Consider the following 15,565-nt stretch of genomic DNA (forward strand, 5'->3'; position numbering starts at 1 on the left):
GCCTCCTGCGCCGGCCTCTGCCAGGTTTCCTGGTGCGCGTCTCCCCTCTCGGCCGCCCTAGAGCGGAGGGGAGTGCGGGCCTCGCTCTGGATTAGGCTTTGGCTTAAGGGAATGTGTGGCCGGTGTGGTCTCCTGTCCAGACCACTGTCCCTGTCCCCAGGCCAGCAGTAAGGCTGTTTTGCTTTCTTAGCATTCTTGTGTTCACTGAAGTAGCACTTTTTTTTATCAATCTTCTATACCCAGCGTGGGGGTCCAACTAACGACTCCAAGACCAAGGGTCACACGCTTTTGCAACTGACCCAGCTGGGCGTCCTTGGAGTAGCACTTTTAATTTCCTTCGAGACCTTTTCCTTTGCATTGACGACTTGGCTCACTGGCGGAAGAGGTCTAGCTTCCGGTGTATCTGGCTTTTCAACATGCCTTCCTCCCTGAGCTTCATCGGTTCTCGTTTTTGATTTAAAGGGAGACCTGCGACTCCTCCTTCACTTGAACACCCAGAGGCCACTGTAGGGTTATTAACTGGGGACTAGGGAGGCAGGGGGGTGACAGCCGGTCGGTGGAGCAGTCAGAACGCACATGCCGTTTCTCCCTCACCTCCATCAGCCCCTGTGGATGCGGTTCGTGCACCCCAATCACAGTAGTAACATCCATGGTCCCCGATCACAGATCACCGTAGCACATGTAATAATAATGGAAACATTGGAAATACTGTGAGAATTACCAAAATCTCACCTAGAAACACAAAGTGGGCAAATGCCGTTGGAAAAATGGCACCAGCAGACTCGCTGGAGGCAGGGCTGCCGCAAACCCTCGGTGGGTGGGTCGGTGGGGATGTATTTGTGAGGCAACACCATGCGGTCTGCCCGTGTGGGGAAGGAACGCGGGCAGCCCGCGTTTGAGCCCGCTGGTGACGGCGTTCCCGTCCGGCTCCGCAGCGAGCTCGCGGATTTCAGGCCGTACTGGGCTTCGGGCAGCAGTGTATTCTTTAACTGCTTAAGTACTTCCTACAGCCTGACCGTTCAGTACTTTCACGGCCAAGACATGGCTGGCTCATACCCTACCTGGTCGGCGTCTGGGTCCTTCCTGTGGGAAGTCGTGCTTGCTGTCAGGGTGCTGAGGACACGCGGCCCCCCTGGACCTCACAAGCGTCAGGCTGGCAGGGTAGTCTGGGGGGGGTGAGTTGACAAGAACGTATATTTAGATGCAAGCAGAGGACTTTGTGGCTGACTAGTTGTCCCCTTAAGAAGCTTAAGTTTTGAGGATTGAGAACGAGGCCACGTGTAGCCACTCTTCATGGCACCTGCCGCACGATGGCAGGCGAGCTCGAGACCACCCGGCCCGGAGCCGAGGAAGGCCCCCTCCTGCAGGGCAAGGTCACGGCTTCCCCGTGCGCGGCGGCCGGGGTCATGGTCCCGGCCACATCGGTCGCCTTCCAAAGCAGCGTGTCGGGGCCCGAGGGCTTCTAGGGGCAGAAGCCGGGGAAGGGTTGTGCGAACGGGCCTGTCCAGGTCTCAGCTGGCCTCGAGCGGGTGCCCCAGCTGCGGGCGGGCGGAGACGCGGGGCGCGCTCACAACGCGAAGCAGGCCGGGGCGAACGCTCACCTGGGCTGGACGCCGGCTCATGCCTTTCTCGTGCCGTTTCAGATACAGCCAGGCTGACGCCCTCAAGTACGTGGGCATCGAAAGAGAAATGGAAATCCCTTGACGTCTGCTACCTCCTCCTTCCCCTCCTCCTTTCTGGAACAGCTGCCTTAGCTTCAGGAACCTCGAGTACTGTGGGCAATTTAGAGAAATAAAATGCAGTTTGAAATTCTGAATTTGCAAAGTACTGTAAGAATAATTTATAGTAATGAGTTTAAAAATCAACTTTTTATTGCCTTCTCACCAGCTGCAGAGTGTTTTGTACCAGTGAATTTTTGCAATAATGCAGTATGGTACATTTTTCAACTTTGAATAAAGAATACTTGAACTTCCTCCCGGTGTTGGGTCGTTGGTACCGGTCTGTCCATTCCCAGGACCGCGGCTCAGCGCGGCGAGGAGAGCAGTCCCCTCCGGCTGCTGGGCGCTCGAACACCGCGGGGCAAAGTCCTTGTTCATAGGTAATAGCAACAAACATAGAATACATATTTATGGCATATATAGAAGATACATGATGTGTATAATTGATAATTTGTCAACACCAGTATTGCCTGGTAGTAAGTGAAAGCTGCCCGTCAGGGACGAAGCCTGTGAGCCTCGTTCTCCACGTGGCCAATCGCAGCCGGACCCGCCGGGTACAGCTCTAAACTCCATGGAAGGCCTGGACTCAGACGCTCAGAAACCGTTCCCGCCTACGGAAGGGGATGGTAGGACCAAACTCGTTTTCTTTCTTGAAGAAAAGATTCAGACCCCCCCTCCCCCAATTCGAGCGTCACGGCTGGATTGACAGCTTTCACCAGCCTGGGGTTACATAACGTGGTAATACTTAATGTGAAACGTATAAATAAAACCTACCTTTCCAGTTACACAAACACGGACAAGACTCTGGTCTCTGCTGCACTGATGCATCCGCCGTAGCAAGGCCAGTCCTAAAATAAAGTTAATTGCCATTTGGCTCTGGCAACGAGAAGACCTGGCCTCGGACGCCCATGTCGTGTGTGCTGCTCTGCTCTTCTTGGCTGTGTTTGGTCTTGTAGGACATGGGGACAGACCGCTGTCTTCCCCGCCCCGAGATGGCGCCATATGCTCAGCGGGCCGCTGCTGACCCACGGAGGGCACCTACGGGGCTCGCCCGCGCTGGTACGTCCCGCCCTCGGCATTCGACTTGGTTGCAGCCCATTTATTCACTCTCAGGCAGTTGATGACCTGCCCCACGGGATCTCCGGATGCGGAGCTGCTTCTAGCCCTGGTTTTTCTACTGTTGACCGCTCCCAGCCTGTCCCCCGCTGTCAACAGCTGGGGGTGGATCCTTGAGTCCCGGAGGTCCTGTTCGCTCAGGACACCAGAGACCCACATGCATCCTCCAGACAAAGTACAAATTTTCACGGAGAACAGTCATTTTGAGCACCTCACAGCAAGCTTTCTGTACCCGGATTTGAAGAGCACCTCTCCAGTGTCCTGTTCACGGTGAACACAGATTCTCCGACCCAATCACACGTGACAAAGGGTATCCTGAATCACATCTGGCCTGCTTTCGATTTTCCTTTATTTATAAAGCGGCAGGGGTGGGCCACAGAGCTTGGCATACAAAGTATTCAAACACCCAATTAAAGCCAAAATGGGGGGGGAAGGCTAAATTTAAAAATAGAGTGCCCCCCTTCCCCTCCACTGGGAGGTGACTGTGTGTGAGCCTGGTGCTTATTTCCCAACAGAAAATCTAGGGCTAAGGAGGACGAATCTAGGAGTCAAGTACTGCATCAGGATAAAGATGGGTTTCGATAGTTTAGGAATATCCTACCTTGTTCATTTTGGATGGATGACCACAGCCTGACAAGGTTGCCCTGCTGGCCAATTTCTGTGCTGCCACTGGTCATGAAGAACCACGGGCAGGTGACCCAGGGCTGTAATGACGGTCTCAACATCCACAGACCAAGCCACAGGCAGATCTGAGGGCACTGAGAACTAACATTCTGCTTGGCAACATTATTTTCAATCGGTAGTTTCTTACAAAAACGCAAACTATAAGCATCCATCTAGAGGCTGCTTAATTATCTTCCAATATTTTCTTGGTGTATTCAATCTCCAACCTTCACAGTAGCCATTCAGTGACGCCAAGTCCTGGCTTCCACGGACGTGCGGCAACTGCCCCTGTCCCCACAGCTGCGTGTGAACTCACACCTTGCGTAATTTAAACGTGTACGCAGGTCATCACGAAAGGTTCCTGATGGTGAACATTTTCAAAGAACTTCAGTATTCTGTTGATCATTTTAGGAGCTTTGGGCTTTTACTGGAAAGAGCTGAAAATGCGTACACTTCAGCCCCCCGTTGGGACAGGATTCGAGAAGTGGTCCAACAGATCCGGTGGGCAGAGCCTTTGATGTGACCTGTCCCTCCAGGAAGGCGGCTTAAGAAACGTCCACACTCACCTGTGAGGGCCAGTCCGTTTGGTCTGCCACTGGACAGGTGCATGAGGTGAGGTTCAGGGAACAAAAGCAAGTCACCCAACCAGCCAAGTTACTGTGATTTCTAAAAAAAAAAAAAAAAATTAAAAGGGGGACTCAATTCAGGGATCGCAGAAATCCTGATTTCTTTCAAAGGAAAATTAGATACCAGTGTTCAGCAAGGAGACAGGCCAGTCAATGGGAATATTTTAAATTGCAGGTGCCCTTGTTCCTCTACCCACTGTTGTCCCCTTACCCGAGCCACCCGGGGCCTGAACGGTAGTGTTCCCCGCTGCTTTCCCGCAAAGCCACTGACAGGTGCTTGGGCACCTGTCTACACAGGCCCGTCTGACAGCGGCCCCGCGCGGAGAGCCTGGTACCCTCAGAGACTGCTGACTAAGGTCCTACCGTGCAGGTGTCCTCCCTGGGTGAGAGGAGCCCGGCCCCTCAGGCCCCGGCCTCCACGGCCTGCAGCCTGGTGGTGGTCCGTCAACCGGCAGCCCGCGCTCTCCCCCTCCGGCTTAGCCTCTGCACGGGGACCGCGCGCCGCAGGCCCCTGGGGACCTCGGAAGAGACCTGTGGTTCGTCGGCCCGTGTGGGACCTCGGTTTTCGTGGCTGGCATTCGGAGGCACCTCATTTTGCCAGACGTGGGCAGTTTGGGGAAGAAAGGCAAAACGCACAGAGTTTTTCTTTCTACACCCGTGCAGTGGCCCTTTACCGAGTGTGAGAGGAACGGGGACGGGGACGGGGTGAGCTCGTGGGAGGGCCGCCTGACTCACCCGCTTGCTGGCCGCATGTCCTGCCGTGTACCCCGGGGTCCCTTCTCCATCTGGGACGGCTTCGAGACCCCGGGCCGGTCTCAGGAAGTCTCTCCCACCTTCGACAGAAGGACACAAGCACTGAGAGGATGTGGGGGGGCAAGGCCAGCATGCGTGGGGAGCCCCGGGCACCCCTGCTTTCTCTTTACGGTGGGAATCTTTGTAAATCTGGGAAAGATACATTATAGACACCGGAAGCTGTGACATGAACACTATTACCGTTGTTTTTATCCGATTTAAACAAACCTGCAGGTGCCCAAGCTTCCAAGAAACGGGGGGAACTGCACTTCTGCGTCTTCCACATGTCACTGATCAGGGCACGGGTGGAGGTGCAGGTGCTCCTGTCCCTGGAGGAAGCCGGGCCGTGGACAAGAGTCTCTGCCACCACCTCCGTTCCCTTCTGTCCCCTGGCCAGCAGTTGACTGCAAAAGGGGCTCGCTATCACGTGGCCCAGCCTGTGCAGCGCGGCTTGGAGCTCGGGCCCCCACGACCCCCGCCCCGCCCCAGCTGCTGGCCCGTCAGCAGTGGGAGGCGGGGGTCTCGCCGCTGTCCTCGGGCCAGGGCCGGGGGGCTGTCTTACCAGGAGGAGTGGACGTGCTCGTCCTGAACTGTCGCCCGCGTGTGCGAACCACTGTCGGAAGCGGAGGCGGGCGTGAGCACGCACGGGGGCCCGTGGCCGTGGGGACAGGGTGGCGGAGAGGCAGGGAGCCGGCACCAAGCCCCCCCTCTCCCCGTGGCCCCCACCCGGGAAAGGGGGCACTCCCCGCGAGAGGCCAGTCCTCCCGAGCGGCCAAGAGGAGCAACACGCTTCCAGCAAGTCCCAGAGAGATGCAGGAGCGTGTGGGGAGAGACGAGGGGGCTTACGGTTTTAAGATGCAAAAAACATTTTCAGTCTGAAGAATGCAGCCTTTTCTACAGGAAGACATGGGATTATAAATCTGCACAATCATTACAGCTTTTACTTACATGTAGGAATTAGTAAAACTTAAAACAACACCAAATGCGACTTGTACAGAAATCCTTTAATTTTCTTTATTTTCACACATTAAAAAATGAAACACACTATACAAATGGTTTTTCATAGCAGATTACACGTGGGTCCATTAGCCTTGCTCTCAAAGTGCTGCCAACGCTGTAAAGCTGCCAAGGACGACAGCAGTTAACCCCGTAGCCGATGGATTGATTTAAATGCAGTAGCATGCAGCCCTCAGCAGGGGAGCCTCGAGGCCCCTCTGTTCTTAAATTAGGTTAAATGGCGTTGGCGTCCATATTTACAGACTTGAAATGTATCAATCCTGAGCAGTTCTGATGTACACCTGAGACCAGCTGCTGGGGAGTCTCGGTCTCAGTTTTAAAAAGGGAGGTCCAGATGGTGGCAGGCTGGCTGCTATGAACTTGAGTTGTTCTCTCCACCAGGAACTATTTGCTGTGGGTCGCACAGTCAGACCCTTCTAGAAGGGTTAAGCCAAGTAACTGTAGGTGTCCTTTTCACCGTCAACTCGCTCCAAATATTCTTTCTCGATCAGAATGTCAATGCATTTCTGGGCATTATTTTAAAAAAGGGAGAGGTAGCGAAAGGGGAAGAAAAACACGTTTGTTAGCAGAACAGAGCTGGCCACCCTCAGCAGGGACGCTCCCCCCCGCCCCCAAGAGCTCAGTCAGGGAGTGACTTCATCCCCTGCGCCCCTTCAGCACGCTGCTTTCCTTCCCGGGCGGCCAAGACCTTGCTTTCCAGAATGGGAAAGTGCCCATTCCGTCAAAGTCCCCGCTGAGAGGGGCCTGTGTCCCTCCAGGCCTCCCCACACCCCAGCCACTGGGCCAGGCGCCGCACCAGCCGCCAGCTCCCGGCTACACGCGACCCCAGGGGGTAGAGGGGGCCTCCCGCCTGCCGGGGAGTCACCGCTCAGCTGCCGCCCTCGGGGGCTCCGCACCGGCTGCTGTTCAGCCACGTGGTCTCAGAGAGCCACGGGGTTTCTATTTCCAACAGCCCACTAGACTGAGGCAGGTAGCCATCGCCCAGAGCTGCGGTCGGCTCACACGGGGGAGGACCATCCAGCAGCGAAGGTGCACACGCCGTGGACAAACTACGGCCCAGGCGATCACCCCCAAACGGGCCGAGGAGCGCATCCTCGGCGGACACAGCAGAGCGGGAACTCTCTAGAAGCCGGTTACACCGAGCTCCGAGGGAGGCAGCACTGCTGTGGGGGGCTACAGACAGGCCGGAGGGGATTCTACGGGAGCAGAGCTACTGGCTAGGAGGCAGCAAGGGGGAAGCTTCTGGAATGCTGGTCACCTTCTAACCTCTTGATTTGGGTCTTGGTTGTACAAGTGTATTTACTTTGGGAAAATCAGCAAACCGAACACTTAGGATTTGTGCATGGCTCTGTAGATGTAGAGGTCAATAAAAAGGTTTAAAAATTAAGCTTATTTTCTTATGTAGAAACCTGGTACGTATGAATAAGCCAAGTTCCTTCAATCTAGTTTTTGTTACACCTTTTCTCTTCTAACGTAAGAAACGGCGTGCTACTGCTAGGTGATTCGTGTACCTTAATTACTGGGACCCGCGGTTTGAATCTCGAGGACAGCTGAGTGAGAACTTCTCCAAGCAGCTGCTGGTGCTTGAGGACCTTCCTCATCTTCATGATCCTCACGATGGCCGCCTGCACCACCCAAGGGGGGAAACCAGGATGTCCCACTGTTAGAGCCGCCCTTCAACACCCAGGACCACTAGCCAACAGGCTGCTGTCCCTCCGCAGAGGACCGTGATTTCATAAACGCTAACAAGCACATGGCAGGATACGATGTTTCAACTCGAACGTAAGAAACATCAGTGTGTTTTAGTCTGGTCTAATGATTTTGCCCAAGTACAGAGCACTTCAGAAACGAGAAAACACTCAGTCCTCAGAGCCACAGAGGCCACCTCACCGTGACCCCCTGGCCCCGGCTCGTCCATTTCCCTGCCCCAGTCAGAAGCCGCTGCCAGCCTGGCGGCCACCCCGACCCACACACAATGTGAGCCCGGCTTCGATCGGCCACCTCTGCGAGGTGCACCACCCGACGCGGGCCCAGAGTCACCTGAATCAGCAGTTTGCGGTCTTCCTCAATATTTTTGTGTGTGGTTTCTTGTTCCTGCTTCTGTTCGGTTTTCATCGGCACGTTGATGTTAACCCTTAACTTCTTACTGTCAAGACATGAAGGAAACCAATCACTGTTGTTTCCAAAGACAGGCGCCGAAGGCTTCCTTCCGTTTTCACTCTGTAAGAAGTCCCCACTCCCCAAGACCAGGGCAGAGGGCACGCGGCCTCCCACCCAGCCAGGGACAGGACACGTGCATCACGGGAGACTCAGCGCCTTCCTCTGCTCTCCCAAATTTGGTCAAATGAAATAAAATCAAGTCACTCAGACACAGAAGTCCAAACTTTCTCGCGGAGCCGTTTAAGGAGCCGCCTGCCAAATGCAGAAACCACCAACACCTGAGATGGAGTTGAGTGGAGGAGAATCTAGGATCCTCAGACGGAACCCCCGCCGGGTGCTGGGGCCACCCCACGCCACGCCCGGCCCCCGCGTGCAGCCCCGTTGCAGATGGGGGGCGGGGGGAACGGACACACGAACAGGAGTCTGTGGTCTAGAACCACCTACTTAGTAGGTTTTCCTTACTTTTTATAACCGAGATATAATTTTATTAAGGTATCTGGCTTCAATTCCACCTCATCAACATTGGCATTTTCGTCTTCCAGGACCTGTCAAAAGACAAGTGTTACTACACGGTCTCAGGACAAGGCTTTGTTCTAGCTTAACACAGAAAAGGCCCAAACATACCAGTAACTTCGACTTCAATAAAATCTGTAGGACTTGTGCCAAAATGTCCTGCAATTAAAGAGGAAAAGATAAAGAAAAAAAATACATTTCTCTTTGTGATACAAACCACATGCGATGCCATCATTCGTTTTCCTCAGAAACACAGCAGTCACCCAAACAGAAGGATGTACCCAGGGAAAAAAAGAGGTGTGCTTAAGGGGTCCCCTAAATTCACTATTGCCACCACCAGCACCCACTTCAAAGTGGAGCCAACCCCTTTCTGGCCTTGACCACCTAGTAATAAAAACCGACGACTCACGTTCAAATACTGAAACCACACTGGATGTCCTCACTTAAACCTACAGGAACCTCTTCTCCCCTCAGCTGCCTGACAGCTCGTCTTGGACACGGATCACCGTGAAAGTAACGTTCAAGGGCTCCAGCAAGACCGGAGAGCACTCTGCTCCCGAAGATGATGGGGCTCAGTGGCAGCTGGGTGCCCCACTGTCGATTTCCTTCGCTGAACGCTAAGCACCATGTGGCACCTCTGGCCGTTTCCTAGCCTATAAACATGGGTGGTGGGTCACTTCCCGGCTCTCCTTCGGCTTTGGGATCCCATGACACCGGACAGTACCATCTGCCCCTTGTCCCCTGGATGCACACCCATCCCCACCTCCTACCCCGACGGACAGAGCGGGCCTGCCCTTGCCTCTAAGGAAACCCATTCTGGTCCGAGGGCACAAACCTAAAGCCACGAAAGCGAGGGGCCTCTGGTCTAGTGACCAGGCCAGACCCGCAGAGCAGGACTGGGACGCTGCCGGACACATCTAGAAGGACGCCGGCAGGTCTCACTCGTGAGCCAGATCTGATGGAGGAATGAGTGTGGAGCGGGGAGGGTGCTCCCTCCCCGCACGGAGTGCTACTCTCGGCTGCAGACCAGTCGAGACGGGTGCAGAGAAAACCCATGGACCTGTCGGCTCTGCGGAGCAGGTGGCCAAGGGCAGCGCCCTCCCCACAGCCTGTGGCGGCCTGAGCCTCTCCCCCGATGCGAGTCCTCCTGATGTGAGGAGGAACAAGAAAGACTTACACACAAAGGGGCAAATCCAGTTTGTTATTAGAATTTGCAGATGTACTTTGGACTAACTTGAAGCACGATCAAACAATAAATGATCTTCCTGACATTCAATGAGGCCAGTATTACCCTGACAGCAAAACCAGGCAAAAACATCCCAAGAAAACAACAGACCAATATTCCTGTGAGTGCAGACGTAAAAATCCTCAAGCAAATACAAGCAAACCAAGCCCACCAGCATATAAAAAGTATTATATCCCATGCCCAGGTGGGGTTTACCCCAGGAATGCGAGGTTGCAACATAAGAAAAGCAATCAATCTACCACGTTAATAAACAAAAAGCACATTTTTATCTCAATAGAGAAGCAGTTTAACCCAATTCAACACTCTGTCATGATGAAAACACTAAAAAAAACAAACAACAAAAAAAACCAAGAATAGAAGGGAACTCCTTTAATAAAGGGAATCTAAGAAAAACCTATAGCTAATATCATACTTAACAGTAACAAGCTGAAGCTTTCCCCTAAGATCAGGAATAAGACAAGGATGCCAACTCACACCATCTCTATTCACCACTGTACTGGAAATTCTAGCCAAAGCAATCAGGCGAGAAAAATAAAAGGCATCCAAATAGGAAAAGGAAGTAAAACTAGCTGTACTTGCAGATGGCATGACTGTGTATAAGAAAAACCACTAAAGAATCTTCAAAAAAATTAAAAAATGAGTTCAGCCACATCTAGCAACGAACAAACAATTCCATTTACAAAAGCACCAAACACAATACTTAGGAATAAATTTAACCAAAGTGCAAGACTTGTAGATATAAAACTATGAAACACAATTTAGAGAAATGAAAGACAACGTATGTGAATGGAAAGCTGCTCATGGTCATGAGTTGGAAGACTTACTACTCATAAGACAAAGATTACCACCCCCACCCCAAGCAATCCGCAGATTCGATGCAGCCTCTAACAATGGACAAGCGAATTCTGAAATTCATATGGGAATGCGAGGGACTCAGAACAGCCAACACAATTTTGAAAAAGGACAAAGCTGGAGGTCTCAGTTTCAAAACTTACTACAAAACAGCAACCAAGATAATGTGCTATTGTCATAAAGACAGACATACAGATTACTGGAAAAGAATTGAGAATCCACAAATAAACCCATCCACCTATGGCCAACTGATTTTCAATAAGGCAGTACCAATCAACAGGGAAAGAAATCTTTGACCTTGAATCAGGCAATGGTTCCTTAGGACAACAAAAGCACAAGCAATAGAAGAAAAAGAAGCTCTATGTACAGAATATATAAAGAATTCTTACTACTCAACAATAAAAAAAACAACCCAAATAAAAAATGGGCACGGGCAGAGGATTCAAGTAGACATTTCCCTAAAGAATATATATATATATAAATGGTCAATAAGAACCTGAGTAGACACTCAACATCATCAGTGGTTAGGGAAATGCAAATCAGAACCACAATGAAGGATTGTTTCATATCCACTAGGATGGCTATAATTTAAAAAAAAAAGAGAATGACAGATGTTGGCAAGGGTGTGGAGAAACTGGACCCTCCTACACGGCTGGTGAGCCCCTGAATGGATGCAGCCATCGTGGGGCAGTTGGGCTGTTCCTCAGTGAGTTAAATCCATCATGACTCGGGTATTTCACACCTAGGTATATACCCAAGAAAACTGAAAATACGTTCATACGACAACTTGCACACGAATGTTCACAGCAGCACTATTCCTAATAATTAAAATGTGGAAACAACCCAAATGTCCATCAACTGATGAATGGAGAAGCACAACGTGGTCCATCCATACACTGGAATGTATTTCAGCCATAAAACAGAATAGAAGAGATCTATACACTATCCCATGGAGAAACCTTGAAAATACAAGTGAAAGGCAGACAGAAAAGGCACATACTATGACACCATTAACACAAAAAATTGCCCAGAGTAGGCAAATGCACAGACAGAAAGTAAGTTAATGGTTGTCAGGGGCTGAGGAGTAGAGGGTAGTTACTGCTACAGGCTAATGGGTTTCTTTTTGGGATGATGGAAATGTTCTGGAATTGGACGGTGGTGGTTGGCTGTACAACCTTGTGAAAACCCACTGAACTATTTACAAATGGTGAAATTTATGTATGTGAAATATGTCTCAATAAAGAACACGACTGATAGGAAGAATAGCATGATAATTAAGTGACATTTGAGCTTAGTAAGAAAAGCCTAGCTGTAAAGAGGGTTAAGAATGGGTTAAACGAATGGGAGAAAGCATGTTGCGCTCACATTTGTGCGTGCGTGTGCGTGTGTGCGCACATACGTACACATGGTGTAGGTTACACTGAGTTTAAAAATGAAGTTTTTAAAGAACGTGCATCATTTATAGTCCTAAGGCAAGTAGCTATTTCCAATCAAAGACCCCCACGTCCTCTCCCTACTCCCTCCCTGCAGTGCTCACGAGACTAAGGAGACAGCGAGGTGACACATACAAGAGGCCAAGAAGCGCTAAGATACCATTTTGATTTGAGTGCTGTCGGTCAACTGCTGCACAGCGTAAGCGTCTTCCGTGTTGTACTGAAGCAGGATCGCCATCTGGAAGGTGGATGCCTTTGAGGCCCCACATATAAAGAAAGAGAAGCAAAATTTAAATGCATGGAAAAACCTCCAGAAATCCAGAGCTTAAGTCTGACAAACTTATTTATGAAACAGATTCTTCTGATAGATGCAAAAAATCAAGCAGATCTATGTAAAAGAGAATACAAAGTGTCACAACTCCACCATAATGCAACGTTTTCCTGAAGGACATCATTTCCCACCTTTCAAACACTGAAATAATTTCAAACTTTCTTCTATGACGTTTTGTGTACGTAAATACACGCTATTTATGCATCCACGCTCACTGAAATTTTGGCTCTGGGATCCCGAGGAAGTCACTTAAATTACCCCGGGTCTCAGTTTCTCCTCTCAAACTGAAACAGTAACTACGCAGTTCTTACTAGTCAGTACTTAGTCCTGCGGCAAGCACTGAGGGTTACTATTAACGTGAAACGAATGTTCTGCCAAGGGAAAAGGGCTATTATCATAATTAAGTACACTAAACTCCAGCTTCTGAAGCTACACACATAGTGTGCGTCAGGTGGGAGCTGTGCCAAACGCTTATTAAGCATGTTATTTCACTAAATTTTCACATCACTTCCAAAGCGTAAGCACTAGCACCCCCATTTTATGGAGAAGGAAACTGAGGCATCAGTAAGTCACCTGTCCGTCAGTGAGAAAGCATCAGGGATTCAGCTCCTCTCACTCTCAAACCCGGGCTGTTTGAACCACTACAGGACTTTGCCAGAAGCTTAACTCTATAGACTCTGTGGCACCAATCACTGGATTCTGAGTTCTACGATTTGTCTTACCCTCATTTAGACTTAAAAACTATATATATTCCAGAACAGAAAGGTGATCTTACCTGCAGAGTGTATCTATTTTTGAAGCAGTTGGTTACCAGTTCTCCTTTGGACAGTTGATACAACCAAGTCAATTTCCTGCCGCTGTGACGGCTGGCGTAAAAAGCCGTGAATCGCTGGTAACTACGCTCCAACTGGACAAGAGGACAGACAGCACTGTGTGGAGTCGCTACCTCACCACATCCCACAGTCAGCATTTTTCAATAAATACACCTTGCCAAGTTTACAGGACAAAGTGCTTAGAACATAAAAGTAAAATACAAATGTAGGTGTTGGACTCACGTAGGCATTCGAGGGTCCTATCGAGAACCATTTCTAACCGTAAGGCACGTAGGTTACCGTCGTGGGGTTGCAGCATGGCCCCCAGCCGCCGCCCTGGGGCCCGCCCCCCCCCTCCACCTTACTGCTGCATGGCCGGCCCCCGGGAAGGCCTTCTGCAGGCACCCTGGGGGTCAAGGCCAAGGTCCCCCTTCTCATCTGCTCAGCACTAACAGAACCCAAGACGAAGCCACCCTTACCTCCGACGGCAAGGCAAACGTGCAAGATTGCTGGAAGGGCCACGACCCGGAGCTCAGCACTTGAATACTGAAATCCACTGAGGCGGGGAATGAAATGCAGGAACACAGTTAGTCCCATGAACTGAACAAGGCTGCCGTTCAAATAAACGTGGACTGCCTTGTATTAAAAGAAACATACTGAATGAAAAACTCTGTTTCAGTATAAAATGAAGAACTGACCATATCTCAGTTAAATTATTTCACTCAATTAAAATGAGTAAAAGGGGAAAGAGCCAGAAACGCTTTTTCTCTAGAGAGGGACAGTTTTTCATTTCACTTCTAGCTCAGACTTCTGACACCGTTGGCCTGCTCTGCCCTGGTCGCTTGGGTTTGCTGCTGGGCCTTGGGGCCACTCGAGTGCCCCTGAGCCCGCCCAGCACAGCCACCCCTGGAGGCCCCAACTCAGGAAACAAAAACCCCAAATGTAAACAGCTCACTTCAGGATGTTCTGTGTAGCCCTCGCGACCACCAACACTATATACAATATAAACTATAAATTAGAACAGTAATACCATCATCACAAAGAGCCGAGGAGTCCACTGGCCTCCCTGCCAAGTTTAACAATGGAAGGGTTTAGTTTTGAGGAAAAGTAAAGTTCCCATTTTTTATTTAAAAAGACAGCATTACCACGTGAGGATGTCCGCATCATCGGCCCACGACCACCCCCGCGGACCTGACAAGAGGAGTGTGGCCTGGCGCCCAGCCCACCCACATCTGCACACCAATCCGGAGCCGTGAGATCTCTGCTTAGTTCAAGGCTGTCATCGATACGGCCAAGTCCGTTTCTCTTCATTTAAAAAAATAAATGCTAGATTGGATCCGAACTAAGGTGAAAGCAACTTAGGAAATATTGAACTGTGTGTGGAGCCCTGAGCTCGCAGGTGCCCAGGGTGGGGCGGCCAAGTCAGCAAGGGGGAGAGGGCAAGGCTCGGCGCCCCCAGCTCTCAACCGGCTGGGTCCCCTGGGAAAGAAAGGCTGACACGCTCTGTGCCCTGTCTTCTTTTTTTTTTTTTTTAAAGATTTTATTTATTTATTTGAGAGAGAGAGAATGAGAGACAGAGAGCACGAGAGGGAGGAGGGTCAGAGGGAGAAGCAGACTCCCCGCCGAGCAGGGAGCCCGATGCAGGACTCGATCCCGGGACTCCAGGATCATGACCTCAGCCGAAGGCAGTCGCTTAACCGACTGAGCCACCCAGGCGCCCTGTGCCCTGTCTTCTAACGTCACCAGGTCGCAGGACTCCCCTAGCGCATGTGGGAGGCACTTCCTACTTGTCTGTCCCGGGATTTCTGAGAAGGCATCACGCAGCTCTACTTAGTATTTTGCCACCCCTCTCGTTTGCCACAAAGGGCACGAACTTCTCTAAGAACATGGCCTGTGGAAGCAGCCAATGCACACGTGGGTACTCACAGTCCAGCGGTTCTGAATTCGTCAGGTGCTTTTTGAACTGCTCATTCAAATCTTTGCTCACGCCAATGTCTTGAAACATCCGCTGCAGTTTAGAGGTGTATTCAAACCCACAAGCTTGCTGAAATGGACCCAATAAGTGTCTTAGTAACTTCTATCAAAACCTAAGTGTACACAAGGGTATCTGATGGAAATCCTACAACTGTACCAAAACTACCGCTAAAGCTGCTAACACTGGACATCTTGCACCATCGGTGTGTCCCCATTCAAATGAACACACTCTCCAAAGTTACACAGCCGTAACCAAGCAGCGAAATCTTGACTCACATAGTAACTTTCCTTGGAGCATCGAGGAGAAAGGCT

General features: G+C 50.9%; 2 protein-coding genes and 1 long non-coding RNA gene across 20 annotated transcripts in view; 1 reads left to right on the forward strand and 2 right to left on the reverse strand.

The window, feature by feature from the left end:
- Window positions 1–1,972, forward strand: part of EZH2 (enhancer of zeste 2 polycomb repressive complex 2 subunit) — a 67,445-nt gene extending 65,473 nt beyond the window's left edge. For all 12 annotated transcript variants that reach the window (XM_081799910.1, XM_081799911.1, XM_081799920.1 and 9 more), the window contains one exon: window positions 1,644–1,972. In XM_081799910.1, the coding sequence (XP_081656036.1) occupies window positions 1,644–1,704 (61 nt within the window). In that variant the 3' untranslated portion in view covers window positions 1,705–1,972. The remainder of the gene's footprint in view (window positions 1–1,643) is intronic.
- LOC115940113 (uncharacterized) overlaps window positions 1–5,047 on the reverse strand; it is a 14,540-nt gene extending 9,493 nt beyond the window's left edge. The window contains exons 1-3 of one of the 2 annotated variants that reach the window (XR_014139085.1): window positions 4,859–5,047; window positions 1,602–4,163; window positions 1,062–1,166 (exon numbers count right to left, since the gene is read on the reverse strand). This is a non-coding gene — a long non-coding RNA (uncharacterized LOC115940113). The other variant, XR_014139086.1, reaches the window with a different exon arrangement.
- Window positions 5,048–5,898: 851 nt separating this feature from the next.
- Window positions 5,899–15,565, reverse strand: part of CUL1 (cullin 1) — a 102,059-nt gene continuing 92,392 nt past the window's right edge. For all 6 annotated transcript variants that reach the window (XM_081799904.1, XM_081799905.1, XM_081799903.1 and 3 more), the window contains 9 exons: window positions 15,206–15,323; window positions 13,759–13,835; window positions 13,243–13,374; window positions 12,297–12,389; window positions 8,717–8,764; window positions 8,555–8,637; window positions 7,973–8,078; window positions 7,444–7,557; window positions 5,899–6,438 (listed from right to left, as the gene is read on the reverse strand). In XM_081799904.1, coding sequence (XP_081656030.1) covers window positions 6,358–6,438; window positions 7,444–7,557; window positions 7,973–8,078; window positions 8,555–8,637; window positions 8,717–8,764; window positions 12,297–12,389; window positions 13,243–13,374; window positions 13,759–13,835; window positions 15,206–15,323 — 852 coding nt within the window. In that variant the 3' untranslated portion in view covers window positions 5,899–6,357. The remainder of the gene's footprint in view (window positions 6,439–7,443; window positions 7,558–7,972; window positions 8,079–8,554; window positions 8,638–8,716; window positions 8,765–12,296; window positions 12,390–13,242; window positions 13,375–13,758; window positions 13,836–15,205; window positions 15,324–15,565) is intronic.

The sequence above is a fragment of the Leptonychotes weddellii genome, chromosome 12, assembly GCF_054177405.1.
Source record: "Leptonychotes weddellii isolate Sample4059 chromosome 12, ASM5417740v2, whole genome shotgun sequence".
Taxonomy (NCBI): domain Eukaryota; kingdom Metazoa; phylum Chordata; class Mammalia; order Carnivora; family Phocidae; genus Leptonychotes; species Leptonychotes weddellii.